This window comes from Uranotaenia lowii, chromosome 2 (assembly GCF_029784155.1).
Source record: "Uranotaenia lowii strain MFRU-FL chromosome 2, ASM2978415v1, whole genome shotgun sequence".
NCBI classification, from domain to species: domain Eukaryota; kingdom Metazoa; phylum Arthropoda; class Insecta; order Diptera; family Culicidae; genus Uranotaenia; species Uranotaenia lowii.
This window is the reverse complement of record NC_073692.1, coordinates 31,636,792-31,654,484: the sequence shown is the minus strand read 5'-3', so window position 1 is coordinate 31,654,484 and position 17,693 is coordinate 31,636,792. Positions and strand designations below refer to the sequence as shown.

The 17,693-nt window shown below is 33.2% G+C and overlaps 2 protein-coding genes across 3 annotated transcripts; one reads left to right on the top strand and one right to left on the bottom strand.

The window, feature by feature from the left end:
- The first annotated feature begins 502 nt into the window (after positions 1–502).
- On the top strand, positions 503–17,052 carry LOC129745031 (adult cuticle protein 1-like). Of its 2 annotated transcripts, none has more exons than XM_055737854.1 (2): positions 503–622; positions 16,454–17,052. In XM_055737854.1, exon 2 carries the CDS (start codon positions 16,457–16,459, stop codon positions 16,841–16,843), a length of 387 nt encoding a protein of 128 aa, XP_055593829.1. In that variant the 5' UTR covers positions 503–622; positions 16,454–16,456; the 3' UTR covers positions 16,844–17,052. The 2 variants fall into 2 exon arrangements, with proteins under 2 accessions (XP_055593829.1, XP_055593828.1); XM_055737853.1 differs by lacking the exon at positions 503–622 and adding an exon at positions 16,286–16,386.
- On the bottom strand, positions 7,198–7,891 carry LOC129745030 (adult cuticle protein 1-like). The gene is made up of 2 exons (XM_055737852.1): positions 7,777–7,891; positions 7,198–7,704 (listed from the first exon to the last, which is right to left on the bottom strand). The coding sequence occupies exons 1-2, from the start codon at positions 7,780–7,782 to the stop codon at positions 7,309–7,311; spliced, it is 402 nt and encodes a 133-aa protein (XP_055593827.1). The 5' UTR covers positions 7,783–7,891; the 3' UTR covers positions 7,198–7,308.
- Positions 17,053–17,693: the final 641 nt, after the last annotated feature.

Sequence of the window (17,693 nt, the reverse complement as noted above, 5' to 3'; positions counted from 1 at the left end):
AACGAATTGACGGGGCAGTGATTGATTTTCATTCCGATTCCGAAACACATAAACCTACTCGAATTGTGTCTCATGAGCGTAATTCAACCTGTATGGATTTTCGAATCAACGAACTTACGGAAGCCGACAGAAACATGTCTCGACGGAAATCGCGCCAGTCCGTCAGTCAGTCAGTCAGTTAGAATGGCGAGACACGGTTCATTGAGATGTGATTCGAAATTGTGTCTCCCTCGTTGGAACAAACGTATGTGAGTCAGGTATGTAAGCGGCCACTCCAAGAAACTGTTGTTTGTGATACGCCCACGCGTTCGTTCTCATATTGGTCTGTTGAGACCACGGTTGGCGCTCGATCGATCGATCTCTCGTGATCAGTCATAATACCTACAAGTTTGCGGGCGCATTTTTTTTTTTGTTATTGCATTCTCGCAAAGTTTCTTGCTGGTTTTGCTGTTTGACCGTCTTGAAGCAGCTTACCTTGTGGTGCCGTGAAGGTGCAAAACTGTTTCAACAGCAGCCGAGGGCGAGCCCTTATCCAGAACTTTGGTATCCACTATTAGTGTCGCCAGTTAGCAGCATTGCGCAACCCCACATCCGCATCGATTTACATATTCAGATTACCTTGGTGAGTAGGGTTAGAAAACGTATGCATTGTGTTACAGTTCTTTGTCAAAGATCTAATGAGAACAATTCCATCATAACTGCATCAAACTACAAGGTCGGGTATTCAAATAAAACTTCCATAATAATGGTGGTCACTATTTATTGATCAATTTGAATTATTCCTGATTCAAATCGATGATACCTTATCGCTGTATTCCCATGGAACTATTAAAAATATTCTACACAATAAGAATAGTTAAAAAAAACCTTCAAATGTGGGGGAAAACAGCAAAAAAACACTTCGCTGATGGTATAAAATTATTTTCACCCAAACCATATCCAACATATTTTGCGTTTCAGAGATAATACGGACTTGGACTAGAAACGAGCTTGTGCTCAAACTTTTTACTATAAGCGATTCCTTGTAACAAGCCAACTTTCCTACGTAGCACAAGGCGTTTTTATTTTTCCAAATCACAGTAGGTACGCTGTTACACAAACGTCGCCTAGGTCCCATAGTTGTTAAGATAACCGACTATGAAAAGATCTAAAGCTGTTCTTCAAAGATCCTGTTTAAAATTCTACTTCCAACCACACAGCACAAATTGTTTCATTCACTTCTAGCACCCGTGTAAATTAAAATTAAAATTGTTTACTCATTTTCAACCACAACACTAAAAAGTAAAACTTCGACCATAGTTTCCTTCACAATTGTTGAGGTCCGGTTCCCAGCAGAGCTCCAGAAAGTACAAATTAAACACCAGAGAAGCGCTAAAAATTCTCTTCCAAGCTGCTTATGATTATACTGAATTCTAGCCTTTTTAAGTCATATTTCGGTTATGATCCTTTTAACTCATTTTCGTATTTATCTCCAAAAAACACAAATTTTCGAAAATTATCACGAGCGAAAAAAACGCGTGCGTTTGCCGTTGCTCAACGCCTACTTCTCCGGAGGGGCTGCTTTTTCGTAATACCTTAAAGCAGGCATGTCGAACTCGTTTAGGTGTGCGGGCCGCATTAAAATTTTCTATGACGTAGAGGGCCGCAGCCAAAATCAGTAAGAAAACATAACATATTAGTTTCGCGGAGATCAGATACAATAAAATGGAATATAGTTATAAATAAACTTGGAATGAAATTTTGCGTTAAATTTTTATGTAAGCTTTTAATGTTTAACATTCTAATATTATAATGCATTATATCTATTGTCCTGATATCAGGTTGAAGTTTATTTGTCACTGAAACTTTCATTATTGATGATAAATTTTTATCAGATAATCTCGAACCCACTTCGCTTTTAATAAAGAATCGCACTGCAGCTTTATCAACTCTATTTGCAAATTATCAGCAGCATTTTTAGGAGCAAACGAAAATGGAGATACAAACAACGAAAATTCTTGAATTAAAGTCACGACAACGGCTTTTGAATGCATCTAGTAACGATTCTAGGTGAAGTACGTATTTGCCAAATGATGCAGCCTCATTTCATCTTTTCAGTTCTTGACACGTAGAGAAGTGCATTAGGTTTTTTTTGGAAATTTGCTTGATCCATAACCGAGACTTCGCTTGATAGTTTTTAACATCATCACAAGCAGTTATGATATTTTTTTTCATTTCCCTGAAGCTTTAAGTTCAAATGTATAGGGATGAATCATCCCAGAGGATGAAAATCCCGTACAAAAAAAAATTTAAATTCAAATCTTGCAGGTGGCCAGTGAGATCAGCGTCAAGGGCCAAATCCTGAACCCAGTCGTAAATAAAATGTTTCTTACAAAAACAGATTTCAAGTTTCGGGGTAACTTTTATCACTATTGTTTTTAAAGTACCTCAACATCTTCAAAACTACTTTTATGGTGCCATTTAGTACAGAAGGCATAAACATTAATGACAGTAATTTTGTTTAGGACTAAACTGATTTTCTCAAGGTTTTTTTTCAAAAGCTTTTATAATCAATAGATGGACAATGTTGCTGCATACATCAAGGGGTAAAAATTATAAACTTTTCTCAATATTTTTGGCCTCAAAAACAAATAAAACTTTGCCTTCATGCGATTCCCTAGGTCCTCGCACTGTTCCCATGTTCTTTTTTCTTCAAATTAAACCATTTGATAAGTTTCTAGCCATTTGTGCTTTACGGGCTTTCTCATGGAAAATCACCATATTTTTCCATATCCAAAAATTATCACCAAATGACCATAAAAATATCACTTAAACTAAACCTAAAAACAAAGAAGAAAGTTGAACTTTTACATAAAACAACCTATTCCTCCTTAATGCCTAAATTTGATCAGAAGAGATGTTTGTTTGCGAGCCTTCGAAAAACCAGATATTTTAAGAATTTAAAATTACATTTTAAATAATATCAAAAATCTTCTAATAAAAACTAAATTTAGCTTATTTGTAACTCAATTTATAGGCTTTCAAACGTATAAAGAAGTTTTCAGATATTTTAACTTTTTGTTTAGTTAATGATGATTATCTGCACAAAATTAATGTTTATCACTGTTACCCCGGTGATCAAAGTTCCCCTAGTTTACAGTAATTCAAAAAGGAGTTTAAATAAACTTCGACCTTTGGCTTAATCGTAACCTTCTACCTTTTCCTTCTGGTACATCAGGAAAATCAGAAGTAAAAATATTGTATAAAATTGGCCCAAGTATACTGCCCTGAGGGACACCGGCTCTAACGGGTGTCCTTGCAGAGCATAAATTTTGATAGCTTACATCAGCTAGTCATGTTATTTTTTAATAATTTTAGTGAGATATACAGGAAAATCAAATCGAGCTAATTTAGCTACTAAACCTTTGTTCCAAACACTGTCAAATGCTTTTTCAATATCAATAAGAGCAACACCAGTTGAATAACCTTCAGATTGGCTAGCGTTAATCATATAAGTTACACACACAAGCTGATGTGTACTAGAATGTCCATGCCAAAAACCAAATTGTTCATCAGGGAAAATAGAATTCTGATTAATGTGGATAGTTTTCTTAAAGAAGGAAGCAAACTAATTGGTCGATAACTTGAAGGCTCTGAAGCACTTTTTCCAGGTTTCAAAATTTGAGTTACTTTGGCATTTTTCCATTTATTGGAGAAAACATTTATTGAAGATTTTAACTAAAAAATTTAAAGTGCTTTTAGGCAACTTTTTATAAAGAATCTAAAAAAATCTCATCTTCCCCTGGAGCTTTCATATTTTTAAATTTTTTGAAAATCAATTTAAGTTCATCAATATTTGTCTCACAAGAACTTTCAAATACATATTCCTTAGAAATAATATCATCAAATTCTAGGCAAATTTGAGCCTCAATTGGACTAACAACGTTTAAATTAAAGTCATGCAGTATCCAGGCACTTCATTTCGTTGATAACTACGATACTATTGCCTTTTTTTCAGATGGCCAGTTTGTTTTTAAATAAACGTTTGTTTGAAATATTTACGATGCAAAAAGACATGGTAGAAATAATTTTGCACGATCGCCTCGAAAATTCTTCATTATCGACATGAAAACTCATAAAGAGTTTTTTTTTTTTCATATGTGATGAAAGAAATTAGAGAAACATGAACTTTCAAAGAACGAAAGAACATAAGCCGTAAATATCATGAAAATTTCGAAAAAGATACAACGGCTCACCGACAGGACTTGAACCTGCAATCTCCGCTTCGGTACAACGGCGCTCCATGTGCTCGCTCGGCTAAAATCCCGAGTCGATGGGTGGGGTTAGAGAAACAAGAGAGATCAATAGAGGGAAAGATCACATGCGGGATATACATGGTGTTTCGATAGAAGGTCCAGCAGTTGATCGGCAGAGCTCGATTGCTCGTGTTCGCCGGTTCCATCACGTTCACCGTGGTGGAATTGGCTAACGCGCCGTTGTACCGAAGCGGAGATTGCAGGTTCAAGTCCTGTCGGTGAGCCGTTGTATCTTTTTCGAAATTTTCATGATATTTACGGCTTATGTTCTTTCGTTCTTTGAAAGTTCATGTTTCTCTAATTTCTTTCATCACATATGAAAATGTGATCATTTTCAGGTACAAAGATGTACCAAGCGATTTCATAACATCAGTATTGATTTCATAAACAGTTGATTTTTTTGTGAATTTTGTTGAATTTAATTTGTTTAATTTCTATCATCCACTGAAATGGACAAACACAAACTTCTGTCATCAGAACCTTAACGTTTATTTTCAAAATTAAATATACTTAATTCATAAAAATGTTTCAAACCTTGGTTGAATCTAGCCTTTCTTTTAAATTTTTATCATGAAAAATTGATTTTTTCAGATCTAATTTTTATATGCTTATTGTAAACCTCAATCACAGTTAAATCACAGACCAATATAGACAGGGCACTCTTATCCAGTTTTTCGCAAGATTTATGAGCAATGTTGGCATCAGAGGCGCATCGATCGCACGAAAGATATCTAAGCTGGCGATGTTATTTTGCTTAAATTTTAAACTAAAAATTCAAGTTACTATGGATCGAATGTTTTTGTTTGTTTGATAGAGATAACGTGAAAAGTGCCAAGTTTAATATCAGAATACGCAGAAAGTTTGGGATAGTGTTTCTCAATTGCTTGCAGCAGAGACATGGTTTTTATCATTTAAGTGTTTAAATTATTCAAAAATAAATTTCCTCCAGCTTTCTAATTTTGGTCACACTGAGAAACAGTCTCTGCATGTTATTTATTCAGCACAATGAAACTTACAAAACTTAAGAACATAAACCAAGAACAAGTCTTGAAAAAAACCTACAGGTTCATCCGGTTTGGATGTCTTGAGACCTTTAACCAATGTTGGCAAACAGATGAGGTAAATCCCGCCGTTATCAACTATCGTGCAGCATAACCGATGTAATAAAATAAATAATGCGGATAATAAAATAAATAATGCGAAAAACAAATAAATTGAAATAAATTGCACGAAAGCTTTATCATTGCACAAAACCTATAGCCTAAAAATCAAGTACTTTTTTTTGAAAAATTCAATATAATTAAAAAATATTGAAGGTTCAATAACTTTCATTTTACAATTCTGTTTTTTGGTCTTGAAATCATCCGGATATTTGAATTTTTTCTCGAAATTTAAATAAAATATATTTAACTTTATTTATTCCTCCCATCGGTTTTTTTTTTTGGAAATTTCGAAGGGGGTGGGAGGGGGGGTGTGGTGGCAAAAGAGGAAACTGATATTTGCTCCAGCTTAAATTCTTTATTTAATCTTGAATTGTAAAAAATCAAGAACTCATGGCTGCCATGATCCTTCGAGATCAGGCTCCGGGATCAGATTCCGAGAATCAAGATCCATTTTTAGAAGGAGTGGAGGGAAACTTTCTCGGCTATTAGTCAACTTTAATAGGAACAACGACAATTTGTTTAGATCCTTATAGGATAATCATCGGGTATTGCAATTTTGTTATATCTTAACACAGTTTTATAAAAAAAATATCGTTTTGGGTTGATTTGGCTGATCAAATAAAGCTGTCTTGTTGATCCATCACAAACTTTTACGGATGATTTTAAATTTTGTAGGAATACATGTTCTGTGAAAAAGGACGTAGAAGGATTCAGAATTCGGGAATATGGATGATCAGAGTTCACTATCCAAGATCAGAAGGTGGAATCGGGGTTCTAGATCCACAATCAAGATGAGTAATAATACCAAGTATTTCATATCCAAGACCAGGATCAGAATCGGATATCGAGAACAAGGGTCCAGGATCAGCCATTATCTGTAATAAGGGTCCAAAATCAGCATTCAGGTCCCATGATAAGGAATTGAACCGGGAGTCAGGATCCAGGACCGGCTTCCACGATCAGAATCAGAAATTAGGACCAGTAATTCGGGATCGGGACATGAACTAGGATTCCGGGATTACGATCAAGAATTAATAATCTTGGATTAGTGTTAGGATCAAATTGTGAAATCAGAATTCTAATTTTTAAATGAGGATAACGATCCAGAAATTTGGATCGGCATCACATAGTCAATTTTCGGGTCAGGATTGGAAAAGGGAGTTCAGGATCAGAATCAGAATTCAATATCTGAAATCAAGATTCAAGACCTATAATTTGAGTAATCAGAATCCGATGGTTTAGGGTCTAAGAACGGATTCCATAATAAGGATTTAGGATTCGAGATAAGAGTCTGAAATATTTGAACAGAATTCGTATCACAATCTACGATCAGGATGGAGGATAAAGATTGTGATCCAGAATCACTGTTCAAAATAATGGTAGAGGACTTTTGATTATGATCACGTATCGGGAATAATGAAGCAGGAATAGAATCAGGATTACAATTGAACCAAGAATCGAGTCAAGACTAGATTGGGGATCATGATCCAGGATCTAATTGCATCTAGGCAGATTCATTTCTTGGGGAGACAATTTCGGATTGGTGTGCTACGAACAAATAATTTGATTTGATATAAAAATGAGCATCATTTTTATTTCTTTGCTTCAGCTTGCTACATAAAAGAAACTCTCTATTCTGAGAAACACAAATACGCCTCAAGCATTCACGTGCATTCCTCCCACCTTAACTGCCTAATGAGTATTTATCACTTATGCCGAGTTCTGCCGAGATTGTCCGACCATCAGAATCAGGACAGAAATATCGTCCAGGGTTGGTTATCGTCGCGTATTCCGGTTACGATTGCTGTCTGTGCGTGACTAGTTTTGTACTTGATCGACGGCTCCTCGGTTTAGATGGTTCCTGGGGCTGGGGCCAGGTTGAGCTGCTGCTGGGAAACGGCATGTCCTGGCAAGGGGGCAACATGAACGGATCCACGGTTAGCGGTCACCGAGGTGGCTCCGGGAACAACTCCGGCATGGTGGGCAACCGAGGCAACTGGTCCATGGACCGGGGTAGCTGGCCAAGCACCAGCCCAGTGAGCACCAGCCCATGGGGCACCTGCCCAGGGAGCTCCGGCCCAATGAGCTCCAGCCCAGGGAGCACCAGCCCAGTGAGCAGCACCGGCATGTGGCCAGGCAGCCACTGGAACGGCCGCCGGGAGGGCAGCAGCATGGGGCCAACCCCACGGAGTAACTCCGGCCTCGGAAACGGTGGCCAGGGCCAAGATGACTGCAGCGACGATGCACTAGAGAAAATGTTAAAAAAAAAAGAGATTTAGTCCCTTAACTAATTGCAGATTTCCCAAATAAAAATCTACCTTCATGATTGGTCTTTGAGGGTGGATATTAGGCAACTGCTCAGCTGAACGTTAGTTCTAATTATGATGCTTATCCAATCGGCACCGTTTCTTTTTATACCGAACGAAATCGATCTAAGGCCGACTTCTTAGTGGAATTTAGAATTCTACTGCACACTGCAGCTGAACTGCATCGAACTTCCATATGGTTCTCCCTTTTTCCCGGCCAGGGTGCAACCTTCTCCCCGCGAAAGGTGTCCATTCTGAGCGGTCGACCAGAAAAACTATTTGCCGTTTAGCTAACAAAACACAATCAATGTATCTAGGTAATAGGTAATGATACACATTCGGTCCACCACCCGCCCTAATGGAAAAATAAAGGAAGTCGGCCTGGCAGTTCTAACTTCTAACTTCTAAGACCCAACCCACGAGAACCTGTGCTGTGACAGTGTGTGTCTATTTGTGTTTTGTTGACTCCATTACCAGATCAGGAACAGTGAACTGTAATTAATGGAGAAAACCCGCCAAAACGGCATCGCAGCTAGGAACCTGCAACAGGGATTGCAGGCAGCCACGTTGTTTGTCAACATATGTACCTACTACACGTACATTGGTAAATGTATGGAGTGCGAAAGTGTAAATCACTTGCCATCAATGGAAGTTTTTAAGATAGGCTTTTGCCAGCTAAATGCCTACCTTCACCACTGCACTATTAATCGGATTAGGTCGGCTCGACATTCTCGAATGCAGTTCAACTGTTATTGTATCATACCTACATGCATACATTGTGAATTGCGCAAGAATTTTTCAATCAATTTTTTATGATCGTAATAATCTACTCGTAAGCGTAGGAAAGCTCTTTTATCTCAATTATAACCAGTTGTTGATAATTTTCTATTCTTTTGAATTTTGTTTTTTTTAGAAAAAAGGTCGGAACAAATTTCAAATTCTTCTTTTGTCACTCGGAGTTGGAACATCGCGAGAGAGGGGGGGGGGGGAGAGGGGGGGGGGGGCACAATAAAAATAATGCGAAAAACAAATAAATTGGAATAAATTGCACGAAAGCTTGTATGCAACCAACTTGCATACTATATCATTGCATAAAACGTATAAATCAAGTATTTTTTTAAAGAAAAATTCAATAAAATCAAGAATACAAAATGTGAATTAACTTCTATCTTCCAAGATTTGGTTTTTAGGTTGGTTTAGATTACAAGCTATCGAATATTTGAATTTTAATTTTAAATTTACTTAAAATACTTCAAACTTCGGGATAATGGAAATTTCGAAGGTGGGGGGGGGGGGCAAGGGGCGGTGACAAAAGAAGTAATTGATATTTGTTTCAGCCTAAATAATTGAAAATAATCTTTCAATTCGTCATACTTTAAACAAAAACTTAAATAACGTATCTGCATAAAACGGCAAATGATTTTAAATTTGAAATTGAATTGTTGAGGCTTTAAAAATGTTTTAAATCTTTTTCATTACTACTCCCAAAAAATAAAAATAATGTATTGATAAGGTTTCGTATGCAGTAGAGTGTTAAAATATTCATTTTCAATTTTTCTCGGGATCCTGAGATACCCGGGAAAATAATCGTAAGGTTTCCCGGGAACGCTAGAATGGCCGGGAAATGAAATTGAAGTATTTTTCGAAATCAAATAGATATTCAATTTGAAATGCAATTAGTTTCACTTGAAAGCCATCTCAGTAAAGCTACCAGACGAGAATTTAATTAATCAATTAATTTAATTAATAAACTAAACTAAACAAAACATTAAATTCTCGTCTGGTAGCTTTACTGAGATGGCTTTCAAGTGAAACTAATTGTATTTCAAATTGAATATCTATTTGATTTCGAAAAATACTTCAATTTCATTTCCCGGCCATTCTAGCGTTCCCGAGAAACCTTACGATTATTTTCCCGGGTATCTCAGGATCCCGAGAAAAATTGAAAATGAATATTTTAACACTCTACTGCATACGAAACCTTATCAATATATTATTTTTATTTTTTGGGTAGTAGTAATGAAAAACATTTAAAACATTTTTAAAGCCTTAACAATTCAATTAATAATTGAAAAGACCTAAAAACTCATTATGTCAACCGACAAACTTGACTGATTCTTGCATCAAAAATTTTAAATAAATCAGGAAGTTTTAGAAGTTGGCTAACTAGACTTAAAGTTATTCATCAAATCTCGTAATTTTTTAAATAACTATCCTTATATTTAAAAATGTGTTTTTTCTTTGCCGATCATTTTGCTAATACTATCAACAGTTTGGGAATCGGAAGTTCTAAAAGATGAGTGTTGCAGAATAGAACATTCAGATTCTATTCGTTGCGTTTCTTTATTGAAATTATCTGGTTTTATATATTCTTTGTAGTTTTTCACTTTTACACTAAGTTTTCAAACGAAAAACATTTTTACCAAATTTAATGTATAAACCAGTTATAAGAAAAAAAAAACTAAGTCTAAGCCAAATGTCAAGGTTGAACTATCACTATCCCTGCTCAATCTGATCCATTTTCCCAATTTCGACCGTGTAAATTTTTTGTTTTATAGCACATTTTAATGGCTTTGTAAATTCCCGGGATATTCAAGCGTTTTCTGGGATTCGAGAATTCCGATATTGATAATTCTCGGAAATTTCCGGGTAGGACACTTCAATTTATTGCTAGATTGCGGTAGTATTCTTGAGATTCATGAAAAAAATCGTTTTTTTTTATTTCGATACATTTAAGAAATTTAAAATTCAAAAGCAGATAAAAATTGACGAAAAGCCTATAACTTTGGAAAAATAAAAATTATTTTAAAAAAATTAACAAATATTACAAAAAAAATTATTAAACATACCCAAAATAAAATATATCAAATTTTCTTATATTCAAAGAATTTAAAACAATGGATGAAAATTCGGGAAAAATGAGAGTAATCGATATAAGATAAATATTGTTTTATCAGGAATTATTAAATCAGCAACTTTTTTTAATTTTCAAAACATACTGAATTTTTTTAAACTTCAGATTTTTTCAAACAACATAAAACAAGAGTTGATATTCGAGCTAAGAAAAATATTATTTTACTCAGTATCAACAAATCAAGATTTTTTTATAACTTTCAAAACATGCTTAATATTTTTTATAACATTAGATTTCTTCAAATAACATAAAAATTCTCAAATAGCCAAAAAAAATTCTATGCACTTCAAAATGATTATACAAAATTTCAAATCAAAACAAAATTTAACAATTCTGCAGAAGAACTAAAAAACGAACACACACATATAGGATCTCAGTGAAACTTCATGTTTCTTTGAAGAGATTTAAATTTTACTTAAGACTAATCGTACATCTTTCAAGGATATAATGGCTAACATTTTACTAATGCTAACACCACCAACCCACAGAAAGAGTACTATGTTTGCCGTGACCAAGACTTGATCTCATGACCTCTGGCTTAGAAGACATGAACGCTATCCTCTAAGCCACGGTCGGCGGCGACCTAAAATATATAGAAACGAAAATCGGGAGTTTAATACAATAAAAAAACTGAAAGTTTTTTTTTAATTACTCAAAACACTAAAAATTATGCATGGACTCTGAAAAAATTTCAATTTCAGATTTTTTTTTATTTTGGAAACCTCAAAAACTTTAGAAAATTTTGCACCTAAAAAACTAACTGTGTAATACGCACATTTTGATTAAATATTCGTTAACATTTGAAAGTTAGAGTCAGCGAAATTTTTTTTTAAATTACCGAATTAAAAAAATGGACAAAATTGACAAAATCGACAAAACTAACAAAATTGACAAAATTGACAAAATTGACAAAATTGACAAAATTGACAAAATTGACAAAATTGACAAAATTGACAAAATTGACAAAATTGACAAAATTGACAAAATTGACAAAATTGACAAAATTGACAAAATTGACAAAATTGACAAAATTGACAAAATTGACAAAATTGACAAAATTGACAAAATTGACAAAATTGACTGAATTGACAAAATTGACAAAATTGACAAAATTGACAAAATTGACAAAATTGACAAAATTGACAAAATTGACAAAATTGACAAAATTGACAAAATTGACAAAATTGACAAAATTGACAAAATTGACAAAATTGACAAAATTGACAAAATTGACAAAATTGACAAAATTGACAAAATTGACAAAATTGACAAAATTGACAAAATTGACAAAATTGACAAAATTGACAAAATTGACAAAATTGACAAAATTGACAAAATTGACAAAATTGACAAAATTGACAAAATTGACAAAATTGACAAAATTGACAAAATTGACAAAATTGACAAAATTGACAAAATTGACAGAATTGACAAAATTGACAAAATTGATAAAATTGACAAAATTGACAAAATTGACAAAAATGACAAAAATGACAAAATTGACAAAATTGACAAAATTGACAAAATTGACAAAATTGACAAAATTGACAAAATTGACAAAATTGACAAAATTTACCAAATTGAAAAAATTGACAAAATTGACAAAATTGACAAAATTGACAAAATTGACAAAATTGACAAAATTGACAAAATTGACAACATTGACAATATTGACAAAATTGACAAAATTGACAAAATTGACAAAATTGACAAAATTGACAAAATTGACAAAATTGACAAAATTGACAAAATTGACAAAATTGACAAAATTGACAAAATTGACAAAATTGACAAAATTAACAAAATTGACAAAATTGACAAAATTGACAAAATTGACAAAATTGACAAAATTGAAAAAATTGACAAAATTGACAAAATTGACAAAATTGAAAAAATTGACAAAATTGACAAAATTGACAAAATTGACAAAATTGACAAAATTGACAAAATTGACAAAATTGACAAAATTGACAAAATAGACAAAATAGACAAAATTGACAAAATTGACAAAATTGACAAAATTGACAAAATTGACAAAATTGACAAAATTGACAAAATTGACAAAATTGACAAAATTGACAAAATTGACAAAATTGACAAAATTGACAAAATTGACAAAATTGACAAAATTGACAAAATTGACAAAATTGACAAAATTGACAAAATTGACAAAATTGACAAAATTGACAAAATTGACAAAATTGACAAAATTGACAAAATTGACAAAATTGACAAAATTGACAAAATCGACAAAATTGACATAATTGACCAAATTGACAAAATTGACAAAATTGACATAATTGACAAAATTGAAAAAAATTGACAAAATTGACTTAATTGACAAAAATAACAAAAATGACAAAAATGACAAAATTGACAAAATTGACAAAATTGACAAAATTGACAAAATTGACAAAATTGACAAAATTGACAAAATTGACAAAATTGACAAAATTGACAAAATTGACAAAATTGACAAAATTGACTGAATTGACAAAATTGACAAAATTGACAAAATTGACAAAATTGACAAAATTGACAAAATTGACAAAATTGACAAAATTGACAAAATTGACAAAATTAACAAAATTGACAAAATTGACAAAATTGACAAAAATGACAAAAATGACAAAAATGACAAAAATGACAAAAATGACAAAAATGACAAAAATGACAAAAATGACAAAAATGACAAAAATGACAAAAATGACAAAAACGACAAAAATGACAAAAATGACAAAAATGACAAAAATGACAAAAATGACAAAAATGACAAAAATGACAAAAATGACAAAAATGACAAAAATGACAAAAATGACAAAAATGACAAAAATGACAAAAATGACAAAAATGACAAAAATGACAAAAATGACAAAAATGACAAAAATGACAAAAATGACAAAAATGACAAAAATGACAAAAATGACAAAAATGACAAAAATGACAAAAATGACAAAAATGACAAAAATGACAAAAATGACAAAAATGACAAAAATGACAAAAATGACAAAAATGACAAAAATGACAAAAATGACAAAAATGACAAAAATGACAAAAATGACAAAAATGACAAAAATGACAAAAATGACAAAAATGACAAAAATGACAAAAATGACAAAAATGACAAAAATGACAAAAATGACAAAATTGACAAAATTGACAAAATTGACAAAATTGACAAAATTGACAAAATTGACAAAATTGACAAAATTGACAAAATTGACAAAATTGACAAAATTGACAAAATTGACAAAATTGACAAAATTGACAAAATTGACAAAATTGACAAAATTGACATTTTTGTCATTTTTGTCATTTTTGTCATTTTTGTCATTTTTGTCATTTTTGTCATTTTTGTCATTTTTGTAATTTTTGTCATTTTTGTCATTTTTGTCATTTTTGTCATTTTTGTCATTTTTGTCATTTTTGTCATTTTTGTCATTTTTGTCATTTTTGTAATTTTTGTCATTTTTGTCATTTTTGTCATTTTTGTCATTTTTGTCATTTTTGTCATTTTTGTCATTTTTGTCATTTTTGTCATTTTTGTCATTTTTGTCATTTTTGTCATTTTTGTCATTTTTGTCATTTTTGTCATTTTTGTCATTTTTGTCATTTTTGTCATTTTTGTCATTTTTGTCATTTTTGTCATTTTTGTCATTTTTGTCATATTTGTCATTTTTGTCATTTTTGTCATTTTTGTCATTTTTGTCATTTTTGTCATTTTTGTCATTTTTGTCATTTTTGTCATTTTTGTCATTTTTGTCATTTTTGTCATTTTTGTCATTTTTGTCATTTTTGTAATTTTTGTAATTTTTGTAATTTTTGTTATTTTTGTAATTTTTGTAATTTTTGTAATTTTTGTAATTTTTGTAATTTTTATAATTTTTGTAATTTTTGTAATTTTTGTAATTTTTGTAATTTTTGTAATTTTTGTAATTTTTGTAATTTTTGTAATTTTTGTAATTTTTGTAATTTTTGTAATTTTTGTAATTTTTGTAATTTTTGTAATTTTTGTAATTTTTGTAATTTTTGTAATTTTTGTAATTTTTGTAATTTTTGTAATTTTTATAATTTTTGTAATTTTTGTTATTTTTGTAGTTTGTGTAATTTTTATTATTTTTGTTATTTTTGTAATTTTTGAAATTTTTGAAATTTTTGTTATTTTTTGTATTTTTTTGTAATTTTTGTAATTTTTGTCATTCTTTGTCATTTTTGTCATTTTTGTCATTGTCATTGTTTGTAATTTGTTATAGTTTTGCGAAAAGTTCTGAAAATTTCGCATTCTTTTTCTTATTTGAAAACGTGATAATTTTTTAAAATGCTGAGATATACTGCCAAATACTGTTTAATTTTTAAAAAAAAAAATCCGATTTAGTTTTGAAAAATATAGAAATCTGAATTTATTTCCTAAAAATTCTGAAATGCTTACCAATTTTGAGAAAAAACTATAAATTGGAAAAAAATCATTTTAGTAATTGTCGGGTCGGGCAGACCCTAGCTATATTATCAAAAACCTGGAAAGTTTCGGGCATCTTATTCCGAAATTATCAACCCAAAATCCGGACAAATTTAGTCAAAAGTATTGGAATCTCTTAACAAAAACTTTGAAGAAAAATACTTGTACTATTTTTTTTCTTGTCTTTTCTTGTCGAACACGTCAGCATTTTTTAAACTGTATTGAAGGTTTCTCAAAACCCGTTCAACGAGAAAATCCCCCCATCATAAAAACATATACGATCTCTAAAGACATTTATAGCAAATTCCGAAATGCGATATTGCTACCGATCACCGGACAGATTTGGGGTTGTAGATACATTAGCAAAATTGCAAAATAAACCTATTATAGAGAGAAAAATATATCTCAACTCAACACGCTGTCTCCTATATGTAGGTCCTACTGCACACCCAGGAGAAGGTACCCGAACGCTAGACAGCACTTCCAACCCAACCAACTCTAAGCAGGAACTCATTTCAAGTTCAGTTCAAACTGTTTTTCCGTTGCAACTTACTATCGATTGACCTGCGAACATTCATTTCAGTCGCCCCTTTAAATTTGAAACTTGGTAAACCGAGTCAAATTTGAAAAAAAGGTTTTCGTTTTTCGATCTGTTCATGGTAAGACTTAACTTTTCTTAATGAGACTCCTTCTTTATGACCAATTTGATAGGTCCCTGGAAAAATTCCTCAAATTAAAAAACTATCAACCAAGCTATCCAAAGTAACTGAGCCAGAGGGTGTGAGAATAAGCAAAAAGTAAAAAACAAGAACCATTTCCAAGAACGACCCTGGCATTGTTTGACGTCCCGCGGATGGAAGTTGCAGTCCATGTCAAAGTGCCTGATGTAGGTGCATAAAATGTGCATTGGCGCAAAGTGGCCCACGTGCTGGTAGCGCGCGCGAGAACATTGCGCCTAAGCCATGTGCGATCGCGCATGCTTAGCCCATTTGGGACAAATCTCGGAGATTTCTCTGTGACCGGGGCGGTCTGAAGGGATTTTGTATGTTCTAGCTAGTAGTTGAGAGGGGAAAATCAATTTGAATTGAACTGCACTGCAGTCAGTCGAAAGTTGAATAGTTTTCCGTGCTTTGCTATAAAACCCACTACCGGGTCGATCCGGTTGATCATAATTAATTCAGGTGTTCTACCGCGCACATTTTGCTCAACTCACTCGGTGTGAAACGACCAACAAACAGATCCAATCATGAAGGTTTGAAGCGAGAATTTTAGGCCCCGAGGGAGTAAGTTTGATCTAATTCTATTTTTAATATTTTCAGTGCATGGTAGCTGCAGTCATCTTGGCTCTGGCCGTTGTCTCGGACGCCCTTCCGTACGCCGGATGGCCCTGGGGAGCTCCCACTGTGGTCCAGGCTAACGTTCTGGCTCACCCATATGGAGCTCTGTCACATGCCGCTGTCCATGCTGCCTACCCAGCAGCGGTTGTTCATGCTGCTCCAGTTGTTCACGCTGCTGCCCCCATTTGGCCAGCTGTTCCAGTTCACGCCCCGGTCCATGGGCCAGTTGCCTCGGTTGCCCACCATGCCGGAGTTGTCCCGGGAGCCGTATCCGTAACAGCTAACCGTGGATCGGTTCATGTTGCTCCCCTGCCAGGACATGCCGTCTCCCAGCAGCAGCTCAACCTGGCCCCAGCCCCAGGAACCATCTAAGCTATCCGCCTAGAAGAACTCAGGACTACCCCCACCCATCTTTCAAGGGCCCCTCCCCCTACATCTGTCGTTCTATCACACACACCGCCTAACGTTGAGCAAAAACAAAAGTGCACTCTATCGCAAAGCCATATTTTTTTGGTTATTTTCTACCGAGAAGGTTTGGAGCTACTCTGTCAATAAATTGATTTCATTCTTTCCTTCTTCATTGCTTGTATGTGTGATATTATTTTAAAGATAGCCTTAATCTCATTCGATTCAAAGAAAGTATAAGCCTTAGGAATTTTTTTTAGGGTTTACCCGAGCAATCTAAAGTCACTTGGTAACTTTAAAATATAACTTGACTAAGTAAAAGTTACCAGTTTGCTGAATTTTTGAGGGATTTTTTACGATAGATCACAAATTTCTGGAAATTTCCACAGATTTTAATGATGTACTAAAATTTTACTCGTTTCCAGAATAATAATATTTCATGTCATATTACGCTGATTGATAAATAAAGGTTTTTTTTTCTAGAAGATTTAAAATAACTTTTGGGTGAATCTCATGAGAATTGCATTACGAAAAATCTGTCACAGACTTTATGGTCATAAATCACATGTATTTTATCAAGATTTTTCCGGTACTGTGTGGAAATAAAGCGGTGTTCCCCAGAGTATTTGAATTATAGGGTACCGTAATCATGCGTGAACGTATCCCCACGCCGGGCATGATGACGTAGTTGTTATGAGATTCTTCATACATTCCATAGGAATAAAAAATAAATCTACATTTTTCATCATTTGCATACAAAAGTTCAGTAATAAGTGTTAAAGAACTTAAGTTAGTGTTGAAACAATTGATTTCAATA